Source organism: Mercenaria mercenaria, chromosome 5 (genome assembly GCF_021730395.1).
Source record: "Mercenaria mercenaria strain notata chromosome 5, MADL_Memer_1, whole genome shotgun sequence".
NCBI classification, from domain to species: Eukaryota; Metazoa; Mollusca; class Bivalvia; order Venerida; family Veneridae; genus Mercenaria; species Mercenaria mercenaria.
In genome coordinates this window covers 54,277,998-54,290,775 of record NC_069365.1, presented here as the reverse complement: position 1 = coordinate 54,290,775, position 12,778 = coordinate 54,277,998, and the positions used below count along the sequence as shown (strand labels likewise).

The window sequence follows — 12,778 nt, the reverse complement described above, 5'->3', positions numbered from 1 at the left end:
GGTGAACATTCTGACCAATTTTCATGAAGATCCATTGAGAAATATGGCCTCTAGAGAGGTCACAAGGTTTTTCTATTTTTAGACCTACTGACCTAGTTTTGACCCCACAAGACATAGTTTCGAAACTGACCTAGATATCATCAAGGTGAACATTCTGACCAAAATTCATGAAGATCTCATGAAAAATATGGCCTCTAGAGAGGTCACAAGGTTTTTCTATTTTTAGATCTACTGACCTAGTTTTTAACCCCACGTGACCCAGTTTCGAACTTGACCTAGATATCATCAAGATGAACATTCTGACTAATTCTCATGAAGATCCATTGAGAAATATGGCCTCTATAGAGGTCACAAGGTTTTTCTATTTTTAGACCTAATGACCTAGTTTTTGACCCCACGTGACCCAGTTTCGAACTTGGCCTAGATATCATCAAGGTGAACATTCTGACCAATATTCATGAAGATCTCATGAAAAATATGGCCTCTAGAGAGGTCACAAGGTTTTTCTATTTTTAGACCTACTGACCTAGTTTTTTACCCCACGTGACCCAGTTTCGAACTTGACCTAGATATCATCAAGGTGAACATTCTGACCAATTTTCATGAAGATCTTTTGAAATATATGGCCTCTAGAGAGGTCACAAGGTTTTTCTATTTTTAGACCTACTGACCTAGTTTTTGAAGGCACGTGACCCAGTTTCGAACTTGACCTAGATATCATCAAGATGAACATTCTGACCAACTTTCATAAAGATCCCACAAAAAATGTGACCTCTAGAGATGTCATAAGGAAAAGTTTACGCACGGACGACGGACGCTGCGTGATCACAAAAGCTCACCTTGTCACTATGTGACAGGTGAGCTAAAAAGTAAATATAAAACATAACAGGCATATTTCAATGGCAGACACAATACTTTGTTGTGTCATTAAACATACTAAAGCAAAAACTGTTAATCAACTGTCACTTACTCGTCCTCGACTTTGCCAGAGAAAAACTGTGAATTCATCTGATATTTGTCACTGGGTACAAACATTATCCTGAGACTGTCTGATTTAACTTTGAGATCATGCATGAAAAGGTCAAAGGGCGTAGAAGGCGGAGTTGTGGTATAGGTCACATGACTGTCATCCAGGTGCACTATCAAAGTGTTTGGGACTAGGTTGTTGCCAAACACAAATCGGCACTGAAATACATGTAAACATTTGTTCTTTTCTGTTTTGTTTGCTTGTCTGTTTCGTGTTTACCGCCATTTTCATGAATACACAATTAACGTAACATGTTACACTAGTACTGACTTCTGGAGATTTCCTCTCACAACTTCACCACATGAATGAGAGGTTAAGGGCGAGTCACTTCCGACACAGTTGTGGTCTTCTGGTCACATTGTCAATGGAGTATATGCTCAGGACATTAAAAACAGTCTTGTCCCCTACCTACTCAGCTAACCAGCTGTGCTTTAAATTCTGCCTTATATATTATTTGCTGAAATTCACTCAGCAAAGGATTGTGTTAGAACTTAAAATCAGAAACTTAAGCTCACAAGTTTACAATATACACACATATATATATACACAATATAGACTTTAATTTAATTTATAAACAAAATAACTTACTGTAGTGATGTCAAATTTACAAACTGGAATCAAATCTCTCCAGTGCAAGTTTTTTTTACTGATATCAACCCTGAAACATGAAAAATATATGTCGGTAAGTAATATTTTTTCCATGTGTGCCCATCAACCCTGGCCCCCACAATGCCAGAGTGGCAACCAGTATCTGGGTATCTACACAGAATTACCAAACATAATGCAAACTTCTTTTGACTTTGTTCACTCAAACTGATAATTCATATGCCACCCTTCACTCCAGCTCATTGTCAGGTCCAAAAATCCCTATTTAATGTATATTTTTCGGCGGGTTAAACTACAATAACTCCAGCAAATTTTGCCTGTCCTGTGAAATAACGAGCAAACAAATTTCAACTGTTTTATTAAAGAGTTTTAAATATTTTGGTAAAATAAAAGAGAACAATTCTTGTATTGAATTCTCTTCAAAATCCTGTTGAAAATAAACTGAGAAAATTGAAAATCATCTTTACTTTCAAAGTATTTGTACATGCATATGAACTCTAAAATTTGTTTGTTTAATATGGGTTTAACACCGTTCTTCAACAATATTTCAGTTATGTAATGGCAGGGAGTTAACCTAACCAGTGTTCCTGGATTCTGTACCAGTTCAAACCTGTTCCCCTCCAATAACTGCCAACTTCCCCACATGAATCAGAGGAGGATGAATTATTTCAGACAAAATGTCTTTTATGAAATTGTCACAGAGAACATACGCCTCACCTGAGGATCCAATTCATGACCCCCACAATCCGTAATGTGCGCTCTCCCTATTGAGCTGAGCGGGCAGGCTAGGGAATGTCAGAGTAAAAATTCCTCATGTATATCCTCTTTTTATTACTTACACTTTTATGTACTACAGACAATTTAAAGAATACTCATGCTATTACAGTTAAACTGCCTTAGTGGTCATCTGCATTAAGCAGCCAGCCAACTAACATCCTGAACCGACATTTTCTTATTTTCATCTGCCTTTTAGTAGCCATATTATGTCTTCCCTTGGTCAGTTTTAATCATTCAAACTCAAGCCTGATTGTGGCATTATGAACTTTATTAGGACCAGGTTTTCTTACTACAGTCATTGATGTTTTTTTGTTTTTGTTTTTTTTGTATGAAAGCAGACTATATCGTGACTCAAAAAAGCTGCAAGCTTCATAAAATAGAGCAAAAGTTTTTATAGTTTGTACAGTCAAACCTGTTTTGAGTGGCCAGTCAAGGGAGTGACATAATCTGGTTGCTTAATGCAGTTGGCTGTTTAAGATGTTGAAATTAAAACAAAAGGTTAATTTAGGAAGTCAGGTGACTGGTTGTCCCACTCTGTGACCCATCCACTATGGTATAGCACATGTACCCGTCCTTTGTGTACAGTCTGTTCAGCAGAATGTCAAGTAAACTGTACAAACAGCCTGGCTGGACTAATTGGCTGGCTTCTTAAGGCTACTTAATACAGATGGCCACCGAGGCAAGTTCAACTGTATGACAAAACAGTATGCAACACTGTCATCTTTAATTCTGTACATAAACCTGTATTTTTACCTGCTTTTCTTTCCATTGTCAGGTGATCCCGGTTTATCATCAGTAGTTTCTATATTTTTATTGTCTTCTTCTTCTTCTTCCTCCTCATCTTCCTCACTGTTTAGTTCCGTTGAAAGACCAAATAATTTTTCTAGACGTGAGTATGTGGCTGATCGATTGTAAACGTGAACTTCAAATGTTTCAATAAAGGAAAATAATCTCGTCTCCGAGTGTGACATGTCTGAAATATGATGTATCCATCAGTTTTAGGTTTCGTTCAATGTTTTGTTCCAATTTAAATCACAGTGACACAAATGGTAATAATTATGGTGACTTTCAGGCTTGAAATTGCGGGGGAAAACCCCCAAATTGTCTTCTCTAGGGCACATATGGGAAGAAATGGGATGAACAAGCAGCCGTTTAAAAGTCAGGAAGTTGGATACCTTCATCACATAAACCAACCTGCGTACTATGTAAGGTACAAGCCTGAACAAGCAAGGGGGAACCGATTCACTTCTGATGACCTTAACCACCTGACCATGTTTTCCTCAACATCATGTTCAACCAGTAACATGTATTTTCAGTTATGCTAATTTTTCCAAAGAAATCTAATTACACTACTGACATACATTATTTGCATTTAATGATCCAAAAACAGTAATGAAATGCCCGAAATTACATGTCAAACCCCTATAAATGCAGCTTAATACAATACTCCACAAAAAATGATAACATTGCATCCCTTAGATTGTACATGTATCCATGTAAGAACATAAGTTCTTGCAATTAGAACATAATTATACTACCTTCTCCAAGTTCCTTATAAACGTAGGGTCTCCACCATTTAAAGATAATCCAGCCATACTCGATTCTAACAGAGAAATCTTCTGTGATATAATGTATACCCCTAAACATCAGTTTACCTGTTAGTACTGACAATGATATTGACCCTGAAATAAAACAGGATTCTTGTAAAACTGAAAGTAAAGTGCGTAAACATTTTAATTTGTTTGGTTTTACATTACACAGACATGATGCAGGTTATATGATGACTTGCCAGTTTCTAATGGTGAAGGAAAACTGCTGGTGCCAATCTTAACATCATTTCAGACACTGGCAAGCTGTCTCAAGCTCCTTGGCTTACTCAAGCAATTTATGTAGTCTAGACCATTTCTATGTTTAGATCGCCTGTATAGCCAATATTTGGCAGTTTTCCTTAAATTTATTTGTTTAGAATGCTTGATACCCTGGAAAGCTAATACCCAGCAGTTTTCCTTACATATCTATGTTTAATATTGCTTGAGACCCTGGATAGCCAATATCCAGCCGTTTTCCTTACATATCTATGTTTAATATTGCTTGAGACCCTGGACAGCCAATATCCAGCCATTTTCCTTACATTTCTATGTTTAGATCACTTGAAACCCTGGATAGCCAATACCCAGCTGTTTTCCTTACATTTCTATGTTTCATATTGCTTGAAACCCTGGATAGCCAATATCCAGCCATGTTTAATATTGCTTGAAACCCTGGATAGCCAATACCCAGCCATTTTCCTAACATTTCTATGTTTAATATTGCTTGAAACCCTGGATAGCCAATATCCAGCCATTTTCCTTACATTTCTATGTTTAATATTGCTTGAAACCCCGGACAGCAAATATCCAGCCATTTTCCTAACATTTCTATGTTTAATATTGCTTGAAACCCTGGATAGCCAATATCCAGCCATTTTCCTTACATTTCTATGTTTAATATTGCTTGAAACCCTGTACAGCCAATATCCAGCTAAATATTTCCTTACATTTCTATGTTTAATATTGCTTGAAACCCTGGACAGCCAATACCAGCCATTTTCCTTACATTTCTATGTTTAGATCACTTGAAACCCTGGATAGCAAAACAATTTTCTTCATTCAATTGAAATTTTGAGCGATCAGTGATTTATTGAACTTGTAGAGTAAACCTGTCTAAAATGAAACAAAACTTACCAATGTTTATGCGGCCATATTTGCTGAATTTGTTAAGAATCAGTGTGGCAATCAATCCCATCACCCTCGAGTTGTAATAAGCGAGGTAAATTGTCCATATTATAGCTGCGGCTAGTGAAATGAAGAACCAGTAGAGAGTAGACTTTGGTATGGCTGTCTCGATACTTTTTATAAAGCTTTCCGTCTCGTTGGTAACTCTGTCAGCCATCTTGGTTGTGTTTATTTAAATTAATGTTAAACTGGTCAGCTAATTTCAACAAGCTAACTTCAATGATGACATGTTGCACAATTACTCTCACTTGAAAGTCCACAATCGGCCTTCTTAACGCGCATTACTTTTCAGACTTACTAATACTACAAACTGTTCATTACAGTTCTGACAATAACCACAGCTTTTTGTATAATAGGATTTGTTGTTAAGAACATCTTAAAAATTCATAAAAGGTCAGTGCTAAATTGAGATTCTTTCCTTACAGTCAGGCCATTCCAGGAACATTTTTCAGGCAAAATATCAGTGTCTTCACTTCACAGACTTGTATCTGTAATATGAATGACAAACATTAATGTAATACTGTATTACATTATTAAAATCTTTTTTTTTTTTTTTAAATAAAAGAACAAAAGCATGTCTTTTCCAAAGAAACATTATAATTTGTATTATGTTTTGAGACTAAATACTATCTGTCATAATGCAAGATAGTTGGCATAATATCTAACTAAACTAACATCCCCTATCTGCAGGTGTTTCATTAACCCTTAGCCTGCTGGCGGGAAGTGATTATGCCTTTGCAAACAGTGCAGACCAGGATCATCCTGCACGGATCCGACCAGTGCAGACCAAGATCAGCCTGCACATCCGTGCAGGAGAATCATAGTCTGCACTGTTCGCTATTCAGTCAGTAAATTTTCAGTGAACACCCCTTCGAATAATAAAAAGTATTGACCAAATTGAATGATGGACCAGTCCAATATAGAAATTTAGCATGGTAAGGGATTAAGTATTGAAGTCAAAGATGAAAGTCAAGTCAAGTCAAGTCAAGTCAACAATGTTATTTGAAAGTGAAAGTTGCAAAGTAACTGGGGTCTGTGGCTCCTCCCGGTCTATCTAGAATTTTGTATGCCACAGGAAAAGTTACCTGGGCTACAGCACCACTACTATATGAGGAAATTCTTGTCCTCCGGCCCTTAGTGAAACCCCTGAGTGTGCTATCTACTGTGTTATAAGCCTCAGAGCAGATTCTAATGGGAAAAATACTTAAGGCTCTCTTCACAAACTGCTCAGAACTAGGGATCAACTAGAGGGTCATGATGACCCTGAATCGCTCACCTGAGTAATATGAGCTACAGGTTTTCAAATGTCAAACTGCTAAAATATTAAGAAAGTAGGTCAGTAGGTCATATTTATGGCCACTGAAAGTCAGTTTTAAGATCAGCAGGCAAAACTGTATTTCAAGTTTGTATCTTACAAAACAAGAAAGTAGGTCAGTAGGTCACATTCACGGTCAATGAAAGTCAGTTTTAAGATTGATGTGCTAAACTGTACATGTCATCCTGAATGAATCCTGACGCGAAACCCCAGGTGCACAACTACACATGCTGACCAACATTCCTGTAAAGTTTTGTGACTCTATGTCAAATACTTTTGGAGCTAGGGGCGACACAACACTAACTTGACCAATTTTTACAAAGTCAGTGCCAATAACTCATACAAGACTGGATGAATCTGGACGCGAAACCCCAGGTGCACAACTGCACATGCTGACCAACATTCCTGTAAACTTTAGTGACTCTAGCTCAAATAATTTTGGTGCTACGCTCGACACAACATTAAAATGACCAATTTTTAACTAAGTCAGGGGCCATACCTCCTACATGACTGAATGAATCCGGACGCGAAACCCCAGGTGTACAACTGCACATGCTGACCAACATTCCTGTAAACTTTGGTGACTCTAGGTCAAATACTTTTGGAGCTATGTGCGACACAACATTAAAATGACCAATATTTTACTAAGCCAGGGGCCATAACTCCTACACAACTGAATGAATCCGGACGCGAAACCCCAGGTGCATAACTACACATGCTGACCAACATTCTTGTAAAGTTTTGTGACTCTATGTCAAATATTTTTGGAGCTAGGCGTGACACAACACTAACATGACCAATTTTTACAAAGTCAGGTCCCATAACTCATACACGACTGAATGAATCCGGACGTGAAACCCCAGGTGCACAACTACACATGCTGACCAACATTCCTGTAAAGTTTTGTGACTCTACGTCAAATACTTTTGGAGCTAGGTGTGACACAACATTTTCGGAAGGACGGACGGACGGACGGACGGAAGGATGGACAAGGGCAAATCTATATGCCCCCCCCCCCCCCCCCCCCCGCACAAAGTGGGGGCATAAAAAAGGAAGTAGGTCAGTAGGTCACATTCATGGTCACTGAAAGTCAGTTTTAAGATGGGTTTGCTAAACTGTACATGTCATCCAAATTTCAAGGCTGTATTTTAAAAAACAAGAAAGTAGGTCAGCAGGTCACCTTCATGGTCACTGAATGTTAGTTTTAAGATTGGTGTGCAAAACTGTACATGTCATCCAAATTTCAAGGCTGTATCTTAAACAAGAGGGCCATGAAGGTCCTGTATCGCTCACCTGACCTACTGACCTAAAGATCATCAAGATTAACATTCTGACCAAGTTTCATTATGAAATGGTCATAAATGTGGCCTCTACAGTGTTAAATAGCTTTTCCTTTGATTTGACCCGGTGACCTAGTTTTTGACCACACATGACCCAGATTCGAACTTGACCTAAAGATCATCAAGATTAACATTCTGACTAAGTTGCATGAAGATATAGTCATAAATGTGGCCTCTACAGTGTAAACAAGCTTTTCCTTTGATTTGACCTAGTTTTTGACCCCGCCTGACCCAGATTCGAACTTGACGTTAAGATCATCAAGACTAACATTCTGACTAAGTTTCATGACGAACTAGCTTTTCCTCTGATTTGACCTGGTGACCTAGCTTTTGATCCTACATGATTTATATACAAACTGGATCTTGAGATCATCAAGATTAACATTCTGACCAAGTTTCATGAAGATACAGTCATAAATGTTGCCTCTACAGTGTTAACAAGCTTTTCCTTTGATTTGACCTGTTGACCTAGTTTTTGAAGCCGGATGACCCAATATCAAACTCGTCCAAGACTTTATTGAGGGTAACATTCTAACCAAGTTTAATTAAGATTGGGCCCAAATTGTGACCTCTAGAATGTTAACAAGCTTTTTCTTTGATTTGACCCGGTGACCTAGCTTTTGACCCCAGATGACCTAATATCGAACTCGTCCAAGACTTTCTTGAGGGTAACATTCTGACCAAGTTTAATTAAGATTTGGCCCAAATTGTGACCTCTAGAGTGTTAACAAGCTTTTTCTTTGATTTGACCCAGTGACCTAGTTTTTGACCCCAGATGACCCAATATTGAACTCGTCCAAGATTTTATTGAGGGTAACATTCTGACCAAGTTTACTTAAGATTGGGCCCAAATTGTGACCTCTAGAGTGTTAACAAGCTTTTTCTTTGATTTGACCCGATGACCTAGTTTTTGACCCCAGATGACCCAATATCGAACTTGTCCAAGACTTTATTGAGGGTAACATTCTGACCAAGTTTAATTAAGATTTGGCCCAAATTGTGACCTCCAGAGTGTTAACAAGCTTTTCCTTTGATTTGACCCAGTGACCTAGTTTTTGACCCCAGATGACCCAATATCGAACTTATCCAAGACTTTATTGAGGGTAACATTCTGACCAAGTTTAATTAAGATGTGGCCCAAACTGTGACCTCCAGAGTGTTAACAAGCTTTTTCTTTGATTTGACCCGGTGACCTAGTTTTTGACCCCAGATGACCCAATATCGAACTCATCCAAGATTTTATTGAGGGTAACATTCTGGCCAAGTTTCATTAAGATTGGGCCAAATATGTGACCTCTAGAGTGTTAACAAGCTTTTCCTTTGATTTGACCTGGTGACCTAGTTTCTGACCCCAGATGACATGATATCAAACTCGTTCAATATTTTATTGAGGGTAACAATCTGACCAAGTTTCATTAAGATTGGGCCAAAATTGTGACCTCTAGAGTGTTAACAGTCAAATTGTTGATGACGCCGACGCCGACGACGGACACTGGGAAATCACAAAAGCTCACCTTGAGCACTTTGTGCTCAGGTGAGCTAAAAACAAGAAAGTAGGTCAGTAGGTCACATTCCACATGACCCAGATTCGAACTTAACCTAAAGATCATGAAGGTTAACATTCTGAATAAGTTTTATGAAGATACAGTCATAAATGTAGCTTCTAGAGTGTTAACTAGCTATTCCTTTGATTTGACCTTGTGACCTATTTTTTGATCCAACCTGACCCAGATTTGAACTTGACCTAAAGATTATCAAGATCAACATTCTGACCAAGTGTCATTAAGATATGGTCATAAATGTGGCCTCTAAAGTGTTAACTAGCTTTTCCTGTGATTTGTCCTGGTGACCTAGTTTTTGACTCCAGATGACCAAGATTTGAACTTGACCTAAAGATTATCAAAAATAACATTACAATAACAGATGACCCAATATCGAACTCGTCCAAGATTTTTTTGAGAGTAACATTCTGACCAAGTTTCATTAAGATTGGGCCAAAATTGTGACCTCTAGAGTGTTAACAGTCAAATTGTTGACGACTGACGACGACGACGGACACAGGGCGATCACAAAAAATTACTCCCTAAAAATCTTATATACACTGAATGTGCCCCACATAATTCCCTCAAAATAGCTTAAAGCTGGACAAAGTCTTCAAAAACTATCAAACTAAATGTCTCTCCTTAAGTTTCACTCTTCCCTTACCAGAAATGCTAGATATCCCTTCTACATTTTGCATGTTTTCCCTTTTTCATATTTTAACTCTAAATCACAAACTATCTGCAACATCATCACAAACTGTTGCAGCCAAGAAACCTCTTGGAATAATGAGTGAACATAAAACTAATCAACCCTTACCATGCTAAATTTCTATAATGAACTGGTCCAGCTTCCAATTTGGGCAGTACCATTTATCATTTGGAGGGGTGTTTACTAAAAATCTACTGACTGAATAGCGAACAGTGCAGACCATGATCAGACTGCACGGATGTGCAGGCTGATCTTGGTCTGCACTGGTCGCAAAGGCAGAATCACTTGCCGCCAGCAAGCTAAGGGTTAATGTCTCAATACACTTATATCTTCCTTGTGCAGAAAGAATCGTTTATCTTGTACCATTTTATTGGTTTCCTACAGGGCACTTCCATTACACTGCCAATGACAGCAAACTTATAACTATTTCCTTTCATTTCTTCTTTTACAACAACTGGGTGCACTTTGTGGTATATCTGTCTACGATATTCCACGAAATTTTCTCATTAATAAATGATCAGGATTTCTGAGTATGCTTTATCGCAATAGGTTGTAAATTCAACCATTGTTGTATATCATACCACTCTCTCAATATAAATAAATTTACACCATCCATTCACATCAAATTTTATGAGCATTTTTCTTACTTTTTACAAGTTTTACAACCCTTTTTTATTGCTGACCCAAAAGTAGAAGTAAAGTCATCACTGACAGTGACTCAGACACAAGTATTATGTTTACACTACTAGTACCTTTTTTAGGTTAAAGATTAACATAATACAAAAACATGCTAGCCTAAAGATTAACTGTCACAATAAATTCAGGGCCTCCCCTAGGCCTTATAAAGTTGTAGCCATTTTGTGAGAGAAAGAGCCAAATTGAACCTGAATTGCTGAAATTTGGCCACATTTTAATAAAACTCTTGTTGCCACTTTCAAAAATCTGTAGCCAGTTCTTTGAATTTGTAGCCTTTGGCTACATTGGCGAATGGCAGAGGAGGCCCTGTTAAAATACTGGTAAAAAGAATGAGACGTTTCAGCAGCACTACATAAATTTGAAATCTTAAATACATTGATTTAATGGACGTAAAAACAATAATACGAACATCACTGTGTGGAGCAAACTGTGCACAAGGCAATGTGCTTCAAATTTAAGAATCATGGTATAGTCAAAGCATTCTGAAGTTACTGAGTGGAAACTAAACTGCAAACAGACAGACTGTAATCTTAACCTTTAACCCAATGACCTCAGAATCAGTATGGGTCATTCACCACCCATGACAATTGTGCTTACTAAGGTTAAGTATTTAAAAGCATTTTCAAGACATTGAGAGGAAACACAGTCACTGTGACCTTGATCTTTGACCAACTGGCCTTACAGTCAAAAAGGGTATTCACTACCCACAGGCAATGTGACTGCAAATTTTTAAGATCTTAGGTCAAAGGGTTCTCAAGATGACAAGTGGAAACGTTTTTTGTTGTTTTTTTTTTTTTTGTCATAACAGTCACTGTGTCCCTGACCTTTCAACTAAAATGTGATAGGCATCATGCAATGCCCATGAGCAAATATACCTGTCAAGTTTGAAGTTTATAGGTCAAAGCATTCTGAAGATGATGTTTGTACAAACAGTCACAATGACAATGACCTTTGACCTACTGACCTCAAAATCAATAGATGTCATGCAATTTGCATGTAAAGTTTGAAGATCAAAGGTAAAAGCATTCTTAAGTTAGGTTATTACAAAGAATCGGTAAAATGAATGATGCTCCCTGATGCATGTACTTGTCCCAATATGGGGAATGTATTAGAAACCAAAAACAAGAGCTGTCCATAAGACAGGGCGCTCCACTATTTGGCGATTTGACAGTAAAATGAATTTATGTCTCAATAAGAGACCTCTACTTTAAAAGGAAGATACACCAATATACAACAAGAGCTGTCCGTAAGACAGCCAAGCTCGACTATTCGAAATATTGTCCCAGAAGCAGGAAAATATTACCCAAAAAGGTTAAATATCAAAAGAGTTTTAAGTTCAAAAGGGGGAATAATTTGACCAAATGAATATCAGTTATGGGACTTGCTGCTATCAACTAGTTTTATAACCCTAAAGGCACATGTGAAGTTTTAATTCAATATCTGCATTAGTTTTGGAGATAGAAACTTGCATGTAAAACTTTAACCAGAATTTTCAAAGTCCAAAAGGGGACATAATTTGCCCAAAATACATGCCAGAGTTATGGGACTTGATCCAGTGAGGTAAGTAATTGATTTAGAAAAAGAAAAAATAAGTTTCAAATCTATATGCCTTTTAGTAATAGCTGTATGTACTTGAACACAAAACTTTAACCAGAATTTTCTAAGTCCAAAAGGGGGCATAATTTGGCCAAAATGAAGGTCAGAGTTATGGCACTTCCTGCTATCAACTAGTTTTATAACCCCGAAGACACATGTGAAGTTTCAAATCAATATCTGCATTAGTTTTGGAGATAATAACTTACATGTAAAACTTTAACCAAAATTTTGTAAGTCTAGAAGGGGGCATAATTTGCTCAAAAAACATGTCAGAGTTATGGGACTAGACCAAGTGAGGTTGGTAATTGATCTAGAAAAAGAAAAAATAAGTTTCAAATCTATATGCCTTTTAGATATAGCTGTATGTACTTGCACGCAAAACTTTAACCAGAATTTA

General features: G+C 37.5%; 1 protein-coding gene across 4 annotated transcripts in view; it reads right to left on the bottom strand.

Moving 5' to 3' along the window:
• The window catches only part of LOC123557249 (bridge-like lipid transfer protein family member 1), a 145,359-nt gene that overhangs the window by 117,130 nt on the left and 15,451 nt on the right, over positions 1 to 12,778 (bottom strand). For all 4 annotated transcript variants that reach the window (XM_045348616.2, XM_053543609.1, XM_053543610.1 and 1 more), the window contains exons 2-6: positions 5,134 to 5,672; positions 3,949 to 4,092; positions 3,164 to 3,383; positions 1,616 to 1,685; positions 971 to 1,185 (exon numbers count right to left, since the gene is read on the bottom strand). In XM_045348616.2, coding sequence (XP_045204551.2) covers positions 971 to 1,185; positions 1,616 to 1,685; positions 3,164 to 3,383; positions 3,949 to 4,092; positions 5,134 to 5,341 — 857 coding nt within the window. In that variant the 5' untranslated portion in view covers positions 5,342 to 5,672. The remainder of the gene's footprint in view (positions 1 to 970; positions 1,186 to 1,615; positions 1,686 to 3,163; positions 3,384 to 3,948; positions 4,093 to 5,133; positions 5,673 to 12,778) is intronic.